At 57.4% G+C, this 17248-nt stretch overlaps 1 protein-coding gene across 1 annotated transcript in view; it reads left to right on the top strand.

Moving 5' to 3' along the window:
• Positions 1 to 17248, top strand: part of LOC117651990 (potassium voltage-gated channel subfamily H member 8) — a 68759-nt gene that overhangs the window by 50512 nt on the left and 999 nt on the right. Inside the window, exons 6-15 of the mRNA XM_034396616.1 lie at positions 4285 to 4513; positions 8009 to 8172; positions 11010 to 11223; positions 12610 to 12789; positions 12980 to 13179; positions 14175 to 14424; positions 14496 to 14809; positions 14883 to 15034; positions 15336 to 15522; positions 16134 to 16362. Coding sequence (XP_034252507.1) covers positions 4285 to 4513; positions 8009 to 8172; positions 11010 to 11223; positions 12610 to 12789; positions 12980 to 13179; positions 14175 to 14424; positions 14496 to 14809; positions 14883 to 15034; positions 15336 to 15522; positions 16134 to 16362 — 2119 coding nt within the window. The remainder of the gene's footprint in view (positions 1 to 4284; positions 4514 to 8008; positions 8173 to 11009; positions 11224 to 12609; positions 12790 to 12979; positions 13180 to 14174; positions 14425 to 14495; positions 14810 to 14882; positions 15035 to 15335; positions 15523 to 16133; positions 16363 to 17248) is intronic.

The raw sequence follows: 17248 nt of genomic DNA, 5'->3' as shown, positions 1-17248 counted from the left end.
TCTCTCTCTCTCTCTCTCTCTCTCTCTCTCTCTCTCTCTCCCTCCCGCACGTGCACGTCGCACACGAGAAGCTTTTAAGCAGAAAGGCGGGGGCGTTTGCGTGACACACGCGTGTAGGTAGATTTCCGAGTCAGTGCCCGAGCGCTACCCCTTTTATGCTTTCGTTCCTGCCCCACTTTTTACCCCCCTCCCCCCCCCCGCTCCTTCCCGCATCCCGGCGCCGTCTCTAAGCGGGGGCAGAGCGGGCAGAGCTTAGCTGGCTGTCACTCAACCGCGCCCCGCCGCCCCGCGCCGCCCCGCGCCGCCCCGCCACGTCGGCGGCGTGGCTCGCCGCTCCGCCGCCCCGCCCCCGCCGCCCCAACCCCCGGGGCGAGCTGGGCGCGCCGGCGTCGACACCCCGGGGTTTAAATACACAATACTCGCGCCGCGCTCTGCTTCGACTGCTCTGCTGGCTGGAGGGCCCGGGTTCGAACCCCCTCAGAGTATTCTTCTCGAGCGGTCTGCGTTTTCTCTGCACTAGCTAGCATGGGGTCTCGATGGCGGCAACGCAGCAGCGACAATATTGTTGCCGTTTTCACGGTCGAACACAAAGTGGAAGATCCACGCGTGTGCTGCGGCCGCTGCCTTTGGCCGCGGGGAGGGTTGTCCGCACCAGGAAGCGAATGCCCTTTCTCATCTCCGCACAGCGAACGCGGAGCTCTCCACTTTGAGCTCCAGAGTCGCTGAATGGGACTCGAACCGAACGTGTGACCCCACCAATGGATTGCTCTCCGAACGAGGAGCCCACTGGTGGGGTCGCACGTTCGGTTCGAGTCCCGTTTAGCGACGCTGGAGCTCAAAACGCGTCTTTCGGCCGCCTCCGCCGTGACGTCACATTCCGGGTTGTAACGCCTCTTCGGCCCGGCACGTGCACACGTGGCGGTTGGGGCACAATGCCTACGCTTTCTCGCGAGGCTGCCGACGCTGGCGACGCTGGCGAGGCGCTTTTAGGCGCACGCCGCGCGACTGCCTGATGGCCCGAGGGGCCCCGCGGTGCGTGCCGCCACTGCGTGGGCGGGGCTCCACACGCGCTGAATAATTGAACGATAGAACGCGACGGCCGTCGTCGGTAAGTAAGTCGCCGCGATTTAAAATGGACCGCTGTACAGTGTGTGCGAACACACGACTCATTGTTGGATTGCTGGAGCCGTGGCTGGAGCCCTCGCGGCCCTCGCTCACATGAATCATTGTTTCCCTCGCTTTTGCACCCCCTGTTGTGACCCTGAACAACCAGGGCCCCGAGGAGAGAGAGAGAGAGAGAGAGAGAGAGAGAGAGAGAGAGAGAGAGAGAGAGAGAGAGAGAGAGAGAGGCGGGGGGCGTAGCTCGACGAACAACCATTCATCATTGAGGATGATTCTGATTGTTTGCACAATTTAGCGAGTTTACCGATTCGCTGCGCACGTGGCGGATTGCGCCCAATGAGCTCAACAAGTCTGGCCGCCTGCCTGTCTGTGTGTGCCTGTCTGTGTGTGTGGCGGTGGACGGGGCCGTGCACGTATACGTATTAAGGCGCAGCTGAGCCCCTCCCTGGGGCCTGGGGAGAAGCGAGGCCCTCGGCCACGGCAGGGACAAGCGTGCATACCGTCGCACAGTGGGCCGGAAGACCGGCGCAGGCGGCCGAAACTCTAGACGCGTTTTGAGCTCCAGAGTCGCTAAACACGACTTGAGCCAAACGTGTGGCCCCATCAAAGGATTGCTCTCCGAAGGAGGAACACCGGCCCACTGTGCGGTGCCAAGAAAACAGTCGCCAGATGCGCCCTTAAAAGTGGGACAAGGGCGCCCCGTTCTATGAGGGAAGTCGTCGTCGCGGAGAAAAAGGAAGAATGTGGGATGCAGGGAGCAGGGAAGCATTGGTTGGCTTGTTTGCCGCTTGTCTACCGCAGAGATGCCGTGTGTGGCCACGGAGCAAACCTCCCCCTCCCCCTCCTTTTCCACAACAACCTCCCCGCCCTCCAATCTTCCTAAAGCTCGGCCGTGTCTCTGGCAGGCTCGCCGCCAGGCCCGCCAGCCAGCCCACAGTCCTTCTCTTTCTTTATGAAACTTTTGCAAATATCCTTTTATCGGTCTCCGCGGGGCCGTGGCGCGGCGTGGCGTGGCGCCGGGCTGTGCTGCGGCTTCCCCATTGTCTCAGTCACCTTTTAGAACTCTGTTCCGACGCGCGCTCATTCCGTTCATTCTCCCTCCTTCTTCCGGCTTTTCTTCAGACTCTGTCTCTCTCGCACCTACAGGGAACGCCCCGTGAGTGCGAGAGAGACAGAGCGACGCAACGACTCTCGGAATCAGTCTTCCGACTTGTGTTTCCCGGAGAGATGGGCCGTCCCCCGGGGTTTCGGAGTTACGGCCGAGCGACCCCTCGCGGGGTAGGCAACCCGTCCCCGCCCCGAACAGGCTGCTGGTGGCAAGGTCTTTGAACCTACACGGGAAAAAAAATCGAGGCTTTTATAATTCATTTTCGGTGTGACCTACATCTTACTTCGCAGTTCGTCCCACCGACGAGAAAGACTCCCCCAGTGCACCGCCGCCGAAGAAACTCGGTCGTAGCCGCGCACATTTCTGGAGAACGCGCGGCAGCGGGGAAGTTATTGCAGTGTTTTGGAGTTTCGAACAGAATCACTTGAGAAAGCACGGAGTCCCCCGTTAACGGGCAGGCCTTGGGGGCCTTGGCTGCGGCGGCGAGGCGTGGCTTTCTGGATCTGGGAGGGACTCCCGCCGGAAGGGTTTCTCGCTGGAAGGGGTTCCCGCTGGAAGGGGTTCCCGCTGGAAGGGGTTCCCGCTGGTAGGGTTTCCCGCTGGTAGGGGTTCCCGCTGAAAGAGGCTCCCGCTGGAAGGGGTTCCCCTGGAGGCCCCCGCTGAAGGCCCTTGTTCTGATTAACCCGCTCCAGCGGCGCGTGACGCGGAGGGGAGGCCGTACAAGCTGCGGCCGCTTAGAGGCCACGCCGCTGCCGCCGCCACTGCATTCCCCCTGACAGGCCAGTGTAACAGGTACAACTATTTCCACTCGCCGGCACCCTGCCCTCGCCTTGCTCGCCCCCCCACCCTTGCCAGTGTGCTGCCAGCGGACGAGTCCACCCCGTTGCCGAACCCGAGCCGAACGCCGCCAGCGTGACGTCATCGCGATGCAGCTTGCCGTCCCATTACGCTTTGTTGTTGTTGTTGCCATTCTGCCTCGTGAAACCAAGTGAAACACGCGCGGGGTCCCGTTGATTTCGTCAAACATCGTCGCTTTTGTGAGGATGCGGGCAGCAGTTTAAGGGCGTCCCCCGTGGCGCCGCTTCCCTGGCTGGCAGTGCTCTGGAGGCTCCGTGGAGCTTCCAGGGGGTGATAATGGGAAGCGCAAAGACTGGGGCCTGCACTGTGAAAGCGCTGGCAGTGTAGGGCCCCGCCCGCCGACTCGACTCGACACGGGCTGGAGGTGCTGACTCGCCGACTCTTCGGCGAGGAACAACCAACCGGAGATGAAGTTAGGCGAAGATGCGCCGTCACGCCACTGTCTTGGCGTGTTCCGCGGCCGGCTTATTGGACAGGCAACGCGCAGCAACGCGTCGTCGCGGCGGAAAGTTGGCGCGTGTGACTCGCAGTGTGGACTCGGAGTGGCGGAGATTCGTGATGAGAAACACGCTTTCCAAAAAGCCAGAACTGCGGAAACATTTTGTGCAGTGTGGTGAATACACGGCGGGGAAAATCGCGTGCGTTTCCCGTGTGGCTTCGCGTGGCTTCGCGTGGCTTCGCGGAAAGCGCGCGCGCGCGCGGTCTCGAGGCCCTCACTGAAAGGAAAACTAGAGGCAAAGACAAGCAAGGCTGTGCAAAGGCAGCGCCGGCAGCGCTCGCAGCGGTCGTGAGTTCAATTACTCCACCAGTGTCCTTGCTGCCCCGCCTCTTGTTGGTCCGCGCGTGCCGTGGGGAGTCGTACCGCCTGGAGTGAGTGCCAGCCGCCGTGCCTCACGGTGGTCTCGCTGTTCATATGGTGGCCACGGGGTCCACACTGTTAAAAAAATTCTTGGGAATTCCCTAGGGACGTGGTGCGGGGAAAAAATTGCCACTGATCTTCGGAAAATTCCTAGACCTCTTTTGTTTCTATTTTGAATGAGTATCCAATCGGTATAGTACAAAAATATTCTTTTTTTAGAACGCACTTTTGAAATTTTTCGTTAAAAATAAAAAGCGGTGCACGACGTCCACCCACGATGGCCACGGTGTTCACGGCGTCCACAGTGGTCCCTGACGTGCCGTTGCCGCTGTTGCAGACGCTGCTGCAGCCCGACAACGCCCCGCTGCCCGAGTACAAGACGGCCGCGCTCAAGAAGTCGCGCTTCGTGCTGTCGCACTACGGCGCCTTCAAGAGCTGCTGGGACTGGCTCATCCTGCTGGCCACCTTCTACGTCGCCATCATCGTGCCCTACAACGCGTCCTTCGTCAACCCGGACCGGCCGTCCATGGTCAGCGACGTGGTCGTCGAGGCGCTCTTCATGATGGGTGAGTTACCCCCACTGGTAAAACTCCAGGCAAACACCAAAACTCATCAAACATGTGAAATTCACTAAAATTCATTCAAATTCATCAAAATTTAGTCGTGTTTGCTTGAAATTCATCAAAATTCATCTGAAATTTATTGAGTTTGTGCACTGAAATTTACAGTGATTTCCCCTTGGGTAAAAGTGTAAAAACTGCCACTGCTTATTAGCTGAGTGTCCTTGTTTCACCTGTTGTATTTTTTTCTGGCTGGGGTGTCGCTCGCATGTCACGCGGTCGGGAAGCTTTCCCTTTTACACTGGAGGTGTACTGTGAATCTCTCTCTTTGCCTCTCTCTCTCTCTCCCACCAGCACACAATGCACGGTGTCATGTGTGTCGTGGAACTGCGGGCCGTTTGCTCCGGTGGTGTGGACACACACACACACACACACACCACTGCAGCAGCATGCACGCCCATTCGGCATCCAGGAGGAGGCCAACAAGTGCGCTATTCCGGTCCCAAGGCCCGAGTCCCCGACCGGGGCACGGACGGCCCGGACGGCCCGGACAGGGCGTCGCTAACGAGAAGCCCCCAGGGCGCCGAAAACAAGGCGCCGCCACTGTATAAGGGGTCGTCCCGCAAAACGTCGTAACGATGCTCGCCCCGTCTCCCTCGCACCCTCACGGCACACGCCACGAGTGCGAGAGAGACGGAGCGAGGGCGGCGGAACCGCTCCACTGCAAGCACGCGCTTCCACAAGCCGTTGCGTTACGCAATTCTTGCACAGTCGCTGCCACACTGCCACGCAGCCATGTGGAGCCTAATTGTTTGTCGTATTGTTTGGCGTGGATGTTGGCTCTGGCGCGGCGTTTGGCGGGGTCACTTCCCCTCATGGCAAACTCGGGCCAGCCGCCCCGCAAACTCCTTCAAGGCCACTCTGGCCACTCCACCGCTCCGGCGTCCACCCGGACTCCAGCGTCCCCAAGGGGGTGGCTCCAGGCCGGGCTGGAGGCCAGGCTCCCGCGGGCTGTGTGGTCAGTCAGAAATATACCCTACTTCTCGGCCCCGGCGCCACGGCCCGCCGAGTGGCTGCGGGCAGTGGGCCATGCTGTTGTCTCAGACAGCCTCGCCTGGCCGCGAAGGCACACTAACCCAGTCTTTTGAAAGAGCCTCCCGTTCCACTTTCCAGTCTTTCGCGCCATCGCTATTTGGCTCTACTTTCCCGGAGGGGCGTGTGGATGGCGTTAATCCGTTACGTTAATCCGTTACCTGCTTAGCGCCCCGGGCCGATTAAGCTCCGGCGCTTTGCCGGCGCGTCGTCGCCCACGCCGCTCACCCAAATATTCATGCTCCTTGCCGCCCCTCCCCCCCCCCTCCCCCTCCCCCTCCCCCGTCTACATTATGCATCGCAGCCACGCGTGGACCGCACGGACCCTGCAAAAACGTTTTACCGCCCGCCATGCGTTAGTTCGTGTATTTTTTACTACCTTTTTTTTTCTCCTTTCTGTAGTGACTGTTCCCAGTGCGGTCCCGCGACCGGATTCGTTCAATTATTTCGTAAATCTCTTCTTCGCGCCCTTAAATGTTTTCATGCGTTTTTGTCTCGATTTTTCCGGGTTGCGTTTCAAGAAACGTGGCACCACTGCACGTGCTTTCGACTTCGGGCACGAGGTCTGGAAATTTTCCAAATTGTTTACCGCCTTTTCTTGTAACACTCTCGCTGCAATCAAGTCCAACTCGTGGCTTCAGTCCCTCTTTTTAGCAAGCTAAGTGAAAACTTGTGAATTCGTTTCCTCCACTTCTTTTTGGGTCATTTATGTGCGAGCACTCCTCATTAAAATAATACGCTCCTCCCGCCACCCATTTATTTTATTTTTGTTATTTTTTTTCCGCTTGTTTGTGGCTTTTCCGCTGCCCCGCCACGTCCGACTGAAGGAAATAATAAAAAAGTACCTGACTCGATTCTCTCCCTGCGAATGTTGATTTACAGCGGGAGAGGAATAAGAATCTGAATAATGTCAATAATAACAACACAGGAGGGGCGGATACGGAGAGACATTCATACAGTCAGCTCAGATCGCGTTTCGATGGCTTTAATGAATTGGATCCACCATCGTTGCTTAGTGGAGTGGGTGCGAGTGAGTGCACATATGCATGGTGTGTGTGTGTGTGTGTGCAGCGCTTCGGGGCGGGTTGCGGACTGTTCTGTGCTGCTCGGGGAGTATGGAATATGATCGGTCCATCGCACCAAAACGCCAAGAGCTCCATCGTGCTGCTGACTTCCGACCCACCAATAACACGCTGCCAGAGGCATTGTGGGAAGCGTGCTTTTTGTTGTTGTTGTTGTTGTTGTTGTCGTTTTGTTTGTTTTAAAGCAGAAACCACGCAGCAAGTCAGAGGGTCGCGTTTAATCCATTTCCAGATTGAGTCTGGTGGTCGCAGTGCTGTCAGGGAAGTAACACGCTCGGAGTATCCCAAAAATGCGCGTTGGAGGAGCCATGCTTCGCGGGGATCACGTTCTGGGCGTCATCACAAAGTTTTTAGTGTCGAAAGCAACGCGATGGCAGTGTAGGAGGTTCCGCCACGCGCACCCAATTTTCTGCACTGAAGCCGCGATTTGTTTTTGTCTGCCGCGGTCTGCACCCGACCCGAGTCTGCTTTCCATAAAAATGTGCACGCAGGCTCCCGACTCTGGTCCCGTCGCCGCGTAGTTGGGCCGGCACACTGATTCCGAGTCTGTGACTCTCGCACTCGCGAGGCGTCCCCTGCAGGTCGCGAGGGAGACAGAGCGACGAAAGCGACTCTCCGTCTGCAGGATGGCTCCACCCCTCCGCCTCGCTATTTTCCATTTCGCTTTTTGCCCTGCATTATTTAACAGTGTTACGTGACCGACTGTTTGAGCCGCCGTCGGCAGTCCCTTGATCTTGGCGTTCTCCGCGCCCCGCGCCTCTCTGGGGCCCCCAGGGTGGCCCGGCCCCGACCCGGCCCCGACCCGGCCCCGGGGCGCTGTGGGACACAATATAGCTGTCTACTACCCAAGTCAAGTGAAGCTCTCGTCCTGTTATGAAAACAGTAATCAAACTTGTGCCCGACTCCCTGCCGGGCCTCGGCAAGTCCCGCCGCGGTGCCGCGGCCCGGTCTGGTGGTGCACGGTAGTACTTTGCAAAAGTCGACTTGGCAGAAGGTCAAGTTCTCGCCGTGCCGTTCACCCTGCATGTCGTCACCTGTTGCGACAGCGTTGACCTCGAAGCCTCATTTCGGTCAGTTGGTCCATCGCGCACACACACACACACACACACACACACACACACACACACACACACACACACACACACACAAAAAAGGTTTCGTGATTTTTTTTTCAAAGATAGATAAATCTTGGTTCAAGAAAAAAATCTGCATTTGAGCAAAAGGGTTAGGATCAAGAAAAGTTTTCCCAAAAAGATCAACTAGATTTTTTTTTTTTTTTGGGAGTTGCTGCCTCCTCGCTTCTGAGTTCTCTTTCACTCTGTTGCAGACATCGCCCTCAACTTCCGCACCACGTACGTGTCGCGCAAGGGCGAGGTGGTGTCCAACCCCAAGTCCATCGCCGTCAACTACTTCAAGGGCTGGTTCGTGGTGGACCTGCTGGCCGCGCTGCCCTTCGACCTGCTCTACGCGTCCGACGTGTACAGCGGCGAGGTGAGTGGTCCACGACCGTGGACTCGGGTGGCACTAGAAATTAAGTAATTTAAAAATTAAGAAAGAAATTAAAAAATTAAGAAATTAAGGAAATCACAAACGTAGAAAAGAAGCAAAAAATTGAAGGAAAAAATTGAAGGAAGACAAATATTGAAAGGAAAAGATTAAAAAACAAAATCGGTGACTTGCTCCGCGGCGCGGCGTCGCCACCCTCCGCGCGACTCGAGTCGATAGACAAGCGGACTGGCGGCCGCGCCTTACAGATGTCGCGCCAAAACCAGGCTTTGACTTAGGCTCACCCCCCGGCTCGACTTCCTGTGCCACCAAGCCCTTCCGGCCCCAGCGCCACCTGGAGCGGTCTCGTCGGGGTGGCAGAGCGAGAAAAACGGAGCAACGCGGTCCCCCTTCCCTCCCCCCCTCTCTCTCTCTCTCTCTCTCTCTCTCTCTCTCTCTCTCTCTCTCTCTCTCTCTCTCTCTCTCTCTCTCTCTCTCTCTCTCTCTCTCTCTCTCTCTCTCTCTCTCCGACCCCGCCCCCCCGGCTCCACAGGTTGCTTTCCCGGAAGTCGACCAATGTAAACGGACACAAGGCCGCTCTCTCTAATCCATCTCATTTTATTCGGCGACTCGGCCGAGCGCCTGCGAGGTAGGCCGCCGCCGACTCCGCGGCGCGCCGCTGTTCGGCGGGACGGCCCACCCTCGACTTGGCAGGCTGACGGCGCGCAGTGGGCCAGAAGACCGGTGGAGGCGGCCGAAACTCTAGACGCGTTTTGAGCTCCAGCGTCGCTAAACAGGGCTCGAACGGAACGTGTGACCCCACCAATGAATTGCTCTCAGAACGAGGAATCCATTGGTGGAGTCACACGTTCGGTTCGAGTCCCATTTAGCGACTCTGGAGCTCAAAACGCGTCTAGAGCTTTGTCCGCCTCCATCGGTCTTCTGGCCCACCGTGCGGGATGGCCAAACCAGCGGCGCTGTCTCTCAAATTATGACTTTTCCCGCTCCGCAAATATTGATCTCGAACGGCGTTTGGCTCGGCTGCACGTAAGGCCGCCCCGTTCCGTTTTTGTTTGTACCACAAACATCATCATCGCCTTTGATATTTTAATAATAAATCAGATCGTACAGAGACGCTGACAGGGGCCCAGACCGCCGGATTAAAAAAAATTGAAAAGACAGTTTTTTTTGTTAGCTTGCCGCGGCTCGTGGACGCAGGCCATCACTCACGCCATGGTCCGGACAGCCAATCAGCAACAAGGGAATAAAAAAATTAGAGAAGGATAAAATAAGCGAGGGCCAATGAACTTCATCGCGTTGATGCATGGGCTCCGCTTGGAAAGTGATTAGGCCGGCCACCCGGTTCGCTTCGGCGGAGCGTTACTGCACTGGGAAAGAAAGCGTCACCACCATGGCCCTTTCACTGGGCGATGCTTGTATCGTCGTTCAACTTGTGGGTGGGTGGCCGGTGGCGTGGGTTCAACTACTGCCCACTGCAACGAGACAGTTTTTTTTTTCTTTGCCGCGCTTTTTGTGTGGCCCGATCGCAGAGAAGCGGTGGGCGGTTCTATTCGGACCGTTGGTTTCGACGAACAGTGCCCGACTGTGGGCCAACGCACTACTGTCTCTGGAGGCCACGGCCACGAATGGAATTACCGCCACCTTTTTGCTCGGAACACACAGGGAACAGACGGACGGACAGACGGACGGACAGACGGACAGACAGACAGACCGACGGCGACGCCGAAGCAAAGGGCCGCTCCTGGGCACGTGGAGCCCTCGCCTCCGCGTCTCTTCAATTGGACCTCGACCTGGATGACGTCGTAAATTCCTGCGGCAACCGGGAGGGGGAAGGGGGAGGGGGCAGACATCCGACACTTGAGACGGTAAATCCAGACCCCTGCAACCGCCCAGACTACATACACGCGTAAAACCCACGCGTTCATTTATTTTTTCAAAAAATCGTCAACGCACTGTTTTCACGTCCTTAATTTTTTCACTTTATTTCGCGTCACACCGTAAAATATCACGAGTTTTTTTTTGCGTTGAACCGTGCGTGAGTTACGCTCGAAAAGTGCACAAGGACTGGGTGTGCACTGTGAAATACTGTTTGGATAACGAGACGGGTTGCTGCTATCCTGCTGTGCTTAAAGGGCCTAAAAAACCAACGCAGCCATTGTTGCGAAATTATGCGAGATTGCGCATGTGCGTGTGATAAGGGCCGCGATTAGAGAGTGTGTGTGTGTGAGAGAGAGAGAGAGTGGGAGAGAGACAGAGTGTGAGTGTGTGCGTGTGTGACAAGCAGACGGGCACACACGCAGTGAGCCGCAAGGGTCGGAAGGAAGGGTTGGGGGGGACGGGGGGGGGACGGGTCAGAGAATGGGTGATTTCGCTTTGCTCAACGCGCGCGGCCCGGGCCGTGCCCACGAGGGTGGCTTGGTTCGGACACCCCTTGTGGACGCCTTCTTTACTCCCTGCCGTGTTGACTCTGAGCGCCCCCCCCCCCCCCTCCTCGAGCCTTGAGGCGTGTCCGAACCGTTACGTCTGTCTGTGTCCACATACTCTGCAACGCGCGAGGACCGCCAAGCCTTAGCCAAGCCCGCCCAGGGTCAGATGTGCCCCACAATCACACTCACTGGGGGAAAAAATCACTCATTGGTTGTGGTAGTTGGCAGCAGTGGGTTAAAAAATAATGTTAGGATAAGTGAAGTCATTCTCGAACTGCCACTATGTGTCTAAACATAAAATTGTTATTTTTCTCTTTTTTTTACTATTGCCTCTGGACTTTCTCAAAACGCTTTCTGGAGCGTCGGTGGACTAAGACCGCGCTGACTTTGCGACAGGAGTCAGGGCATGGCCAGATCCACCTCCTGAAGCTGACGCGACTGCTGCGGCTGGCCCGGCTGCTGCAGAAGATGGACCGCTACTCGCAGTACTCCGCCATGATCCTCACCATGCTCATGTTCTTCTTCACGCTGCTGGCCCACTGGCTGGCCTGCGTGTGGTTCGTCATCGCGGAGCGGGAGCGCGCCCTCAACCGCAAGGAGTGGGACCTGGGTGAGTATCTTACGGTGCACCAGCACGCTATCGTGAGGATTAAAAGAAAAAAAATTTAAAACCGGTTTTACTCAAAACGTAGCCAACCTTTAAAAAAATTGCGACCCGATAACGACGCGTAGTGCTGGCCGATTCGGCTTCATCGCCGAACTCTCCGGACTGGAGCACGACGACATCGAGGGGCCAAATGATTCCGGTTCCGAGACCTTGTTCGCCTCGCCGGCTCCCTCCCTGGTCGAGGATGGTCGAGGATGCGAGGGCCGACGGCTCCAATAGGAAGTCCTTATCCGTTGACTTCGTATCGGCCCCATCGGCTACTGATTCCCTCCGCCTCTCTCTCTCTCTCTCTCTCTCTCTCTCTCTCTCTCTCTCTCTCTCTCTCTCTCTCTCTCTCTCTCTCTCTCTCTCTCTCTCTCTCTCTCTCTCTCTCCCTCTCCCTGTCATCAATCTGCGTTTTCCCATCTGTCTGTCCGCCCACCTGTCCGACCCATTTGCTTTCAATCCATTACTCATCCCCTTGGCAGGGGAATACCAGGATACCAATCCCCGGCCGGCATGTCGCGCGAATTTGCGGTGAGGTAGCCTCTCTTTTGACCCGGATCCCAGAGAGAGAGAGAGAGAGGGGGGGGGGGAGTCGTGGCGGCCCGGCCCAGTGACCTACACTGATCCGCGTCGAAAGAAAACAGACCCGCGCCAATATCCGACGCACGCGTTGCCGCACTCGTCCGTAAGGTTTTCGTTTTAAGAGTGTCTGGCGCGCACCGCGGAGGATAAAAATGCAAAATGTTCCAATTTCTTAAAAATCCATTTTCTTTCTTTGTTTTTTCGCGGGAGGGCTGCCCTTCTGTTTGCGGGTTTCCGGCCGCAGAGCGACGAGAGCGAAGATGGGACCGCGGCATTTGCATGTGCCTGTTTTGTTTTCGAGAGTGTCTCTTTTCTCACCGGGCTGAGCCGCGCGTCTGGCCGCTGGAGGGAGAGAGACGGGCAGAGCATCCCCACCGTGTGGAGTGGAGGGAGAGAGACGGAGGATCGGATGGATTAATCGCCACCGCGTATTGTTTTAACCCCCAGCCCCTTCCTCTCATTTTTTTATTATTTCGCTTTTTTTTGCAGTGCTCATTCGTTTGCCCCGCCAGGCAAAAGGATTTATGGGGTGGGGGTCCGCATTTATAAAATGGGACTGAGGAACTGCCATTCAGCCATTGGCGATGTCCCTGACTGCCCCGACGGCCGAGCGAAAAAGAGGGGGGGGCGAAGGGCGGACAAACAAATATTAATTAGGCCGATGGGGTGCTTTTATAATTTGTTCAAGTGCGACGATTTAGGAAAATAAATAAATATAAACAGTTGCAAGTTGTTGCATCTTTTTTTTTGTTTTCTTTCCAGGGTGGATCCACACGCTGGCGGACCGGCTCAAGCTCAACGTGGCCAACATCTCGCACTCCGAGTCGTACATCACGGCGCTCTACTTCACCTGCTCGTCGCTCACGAGCGTCGGCTTCGGCAACGTGTCGGCCAACACGTACGCCGAGAAGACCTTCAGCATCATCACCATGCTCGTCGGAGGTCGGAAAACGTTTTCTCAGAATTGACGAACAATTCATGCATTTTTTTCATTTTTTTTTCAATTTTTTGTTATTTTTCAACTTTTTATATTTTTTCAACTTTTTGTATTTTTTTAACTTTTTGTAATTTTTTTTCAACTTTTTGTGATTATTTTTTTGCTGCTTGCTAACAGTGTACCTGCCTGTTCCAGCGCTGATGCACGCCGCCGTGTTCGGAAACGTGACTGCCATCATCCAGCGCATGTACTCGCGCCGGTCGCTCTACCAGACCAAGTGGCGCGACCTCAAGGACTTCCTGGCGCTGCACCAGGTGCCCAAGGAGCTCAAGGGCCGCATGGAGGACTACTTCCAGACCATGTGGTCGCTGAACCACGGCCTGGACATCCACGAGGTGAGGTGGACTGTTGATCTGTCCGGTGTGCGGAAATTGTGTGTACAGAATATTGGGATGCGTGTGTGTTCCACCTGCGGGATTACCACGCGCACTGTTGAGTTTGCAGAGTGCTGGCAAAAAATCAGGATGGAAAGCGGGGAAGAATGGAAGCAGGACGATGAAAGGAAAGCAGTGCGCAACTTCCATCCAATAAGCCTCGAATTCTGCGGGGCTCGGGCTTCAAAATCGTACTTTCCATTAAGTTTTTCATCTTTTCCCCCTCCTTTCTGTTTGTGACGATTTACTCCTTCCCTTTGACGGTTAGCGCGCTGCCGCCCTCATTAGGGAATGGGCCTAACGTTGTTTTCCCGGTGCCGCCCTGCAGACCGAGAGTCGATCTGTCTCTCTCGCACTCGTGGGGCGGCGCGTGTGGGGGCGAGAGAGACAGCGCGACGAAAGCGACTCTCGGAATCAGTGTGCTGGTGCCGCCGTGGTGCTGCCGGGGCCGGCCTGGAGGTCTCGCTGCCCAGAGGCCCGGAGAAGGAAGACTATGGCGTCGCCCTTCCGAATTGTTAGGCCGCCCCCTCGCCCCCCACCCCCACCCGGATGAGTTCCCCTTGTCTCCGAGAAGAAAGGGGTGGCTCCTTTTTATTTTGCGGCCCCGGCCGCCCTGACCGAGGCGGCGGCGAGGCTGACAGCGTGACTGGCTCAATTTATCATTGGCCGCGTGTCTTAATCCAGCCGCCGGCCACCGCACTGCGAGGGGCGAGCTGTTTTCTTTTTCACACTTTAGGTAAAAATAAGAAAAGCGGAGCGGATGCAAAGTTGCAAGGCCGCGCTTTATCCTCATTAGCTTCACTTCCTGTAATCGCGTTTCTTCCTCGCCCACCTGGCGGGGCCGGGCGCGCCGAGCCGCAAGGCCGCAAGGCCACGGTCGTGGGTTCTAATACCGCCTTCCGCCTCGCTTTCTTAAACTTTAATTTTCAATTTTGGCGCCCCGTGCGGCCGGACAGACGCTGAAGGAGTTCCCGGAGGAGCTGCGCGGCGACGTGTGCCTGCACCTGCACCGGGAAATCCTGCAGCTGCCCATCTTCGAGACGGCCTCGCCCGGCTGCCTCAAGCTGCTGTCGCTGCACATCCGCTCCAACTTCTGCGCGCCCGGCGAGTACCTCATCCACCGCGGCGACGCCCTCGCCTACACCTACTACCTGTGCCACGGCTCCATGGAGGTGGTGCAGGACGACATGGTGGTCGCCATCCTGGGTAAGCCTCTCTCGAGTCCTTCCTCAAGGTTGAATCGTGAGTCTTAAAAATTTGGCATGACTGTCCGACAGGTAAGGGCGACCTTGTGGGGAGCGACATCAACATGTTCCTCCAGCCCGCCAACGGCGCTGCGGGTGGCGGCGGGGGCGGCGGGGGCGGCGGCGGTGGTGGCGGCGGTGGAGGCGGCGGGGGCGGCGGCGCCCCCATCGACGTGCTCATCAAGTCCTCGTGCGACGTGCGCGCGCTCACGTACTGCGACCTCAAGTGCCTGCACATCGTGGGGCTGGTGGACGTGCTGCGGCTCTACCCGGAGTACCAGTCGCAGTTCGCCAACGACATCCAGCACGACCTGACCTACAACCTGCGCGAGGGCTACGAGGCCGAGGTGAGCGCTGCAACGATTGCGGTGCTGCAGCTTGTCCCTCCGGGAGCCTCACGCCCTGCTTGTCCTTGTGCAGCAGGAGTCCGAGGGCAACGGCGGGCCGTCCCTGACCCTGCCCTCCATCAGCGAGGACGACGAGAACCTCCCCGAGGAGGGGGAGTTGTCGCCGCTGTCGCCCATGCACGCGCTGCACGCCTCGCCCGGCAGGCACGCCAAGTTCCAGTCCAGGTGAGTGTCGCCCCACAGTGGGCCAGAAGACCGGTGGAGGCGGCCGAAACTCTAGACGCGTTTCGAGCTCCAAAGTCGCTAAATTGGACTCGAACCGAGCGTGTGACCCCACCAATGGATTCCTCGTTCGGAGAGTAATCCATTGGTGGGGTCATACGCTCGGTTCGAGTCCCATTTGACGACTCTGGAGCTCAAAACGCGTCTCGAGTTTTGGCCGCCTCCACCGGTCTTCTGGCCCACTGTGCTTGGACAAGTGACAAAGTGAATGGGGCGAGGCGATGACGGTGCCTACACTGCGCAGGCTGGAGGAGCTGCGCTACCTGGAGGGAGGCCGCGGGCGGCGGAGCGGTGCAGGCGCCGCGGACCGCCCCCGGGGAGTGCTGGGGGCGCTGGGCGCCCTCGGCGCGGCCGACGCGCGCTCCAGCGTGGAGCGGCTGGACAACCACGTCAGCACACTGCACCAGGACGTCGCCACCCTCAGCCAGGAGGTCAGTAGGGCACGGCCCCTTGCCCCTCAAAGAACCGTTTGCTCGCTCGGGCTCTCCATGAGTGCGACAGAGACAGAGCGACGAAACGATCCAGGCCGAGGCCAGGGTTTCCCCATGGTTTCTCATCCTTTACGGTGTGGCGCCACAGGTGCGGTCCGCCATCCAGGCGCTGCAGGAGCTGGCCACGACGACGGCGGCGCGCCACCCCTGCTACCCCCACCCCCTCCCCGCGCGCTCCAACCCCAACCTGCCGCACCAGCACCACCCGCCGCACCCCATGGGCATCGGGCTGCCCGGGCAGCTGCACCGCTCCAGCTCGCACCCGCCCGACATGTTCAGCTGGGAGGACGGCGTGCACCTGCCGAGCACCGCGCACTCCGGACACATCGCCGGCCACCCGCCGCCCGGCCACATCCGCCCGCTGTCGCCGCCGCCCTTCCCGCCGCGGCCGCTGCCGCCCGCGCCGCTGCTGCACCCCGTGCCGGTGCAGGACCGCGGCACGCAGGTGAGCCGACTAGCCGACGACCGAGGGGGAAACGACCACGTTGCTCGCTCTTAGACTGTTTTGATCTCTGCCACATTGACCTTGACCTGTCTTCTTCTCCCCGCAGACCGACTACCCCGTGGACCTGCTGGAGCAGTTCGTGCTGGAGAACCCCCACCGCGTGCTGGCGCTGCTCGGCGTGGACGCGGCGCCGCCGTCGATGCTGCCACTTCCGCCGCCACCGCCGCCGCGCCGGCCGCCGCACGTGGCGCAGGAGACGGAGCTGGTGTACACCATGCCCAGCGCGTACTCGGTGCGCTCGGTGCGCAGACTGGCCACCAGCGTCGGCGAGCTGGGTAAGCTGGCCGGGACGGCCGTCACCGGCAACGGGCACGGCGCCGCGGCGGCGGCCAGCTCGGCCGGCAACCGGCGGGCCATACCCGCGTCGCGCTCTCTCCAGACCTTCTTCTTCTCCTCCAAGAAGGACCCCTTCGAGCACTGGAGCTGAGTCGAGTGTCGCGCCAGTGATTCTGTGACTGAAACAAATCGGTTGTCTCTTGTGCCTGTGTGTGAGTGTCAAGGAGTGTGTCTGTGTGTGCGATCAAGTGCTGAGCGAATCTGATAGAAAGTATTGTTGTTGTTATTATGCGTGGTTAAATATTTCCATTTATTTTTCTTCTTCTTGGAAATGTTCGGGAGAATTATTCCAATGTATGTACTGATTTTGAAATAGTGAGAATTTGTGATGGTTCTTAGTGATTGGACTTGAATTATGTGTACTTAATACTGACTTCTGGTGGAGTGGTGTGTGATGATTTAATGATAAGTAGGAACAAATCGAATTTATAATTATTTTCTAAAGACAACTGTGGTAAAAACTTAAGGGCAGAGATGTTGTCTTTGTGATTTCTAGATTACTGAATGAAGCACAACCAGTTCAGATCAAACGGCAATTCAGAGTTGTTATCTAAATCTAAAGAATTTGTAAGCGCACAGCCAATATTTGTGCTCTTTCATTTATTATAATTACTGTAGTTCTTTCTTCCTGCCAGCCAATTTAACTTCACATAAATTTTAAACAAACCAGATAATGAGTTTACAAAAGAGTGGAACTTACCGTAGAATATGGAAATGAGACAGAGAGGCTTCTGAACTCGCCCATTCTTTGTTATAGATTCTTAGGATGATTTCGTAGAGAACTTGATTTGAGTTTTAATAGGACTTTCCTCTACTGGTTTCAAG

This window comes from Thrips palmi, unplaced genomic scaffold (assembly GCF_012932325.1).
Source record: "Thrips palmi isolate BJ-2018 unplaced genomic scaffold, TpBJ-2018v1 HiC_scaffold_6, whole genome shotgun sequence".
Lineage (NCBI taxonomy): Eukaryota > Metazoa > Arthropoda > Insecta > Thysanoptera > Thripidae > Thrips > Thrips palmi.
The sequence above is the reverse complement of the archived record's forward strand: the minus strand, read 5'-3'. Positions and strand labels throughout refer to the sequence as shown.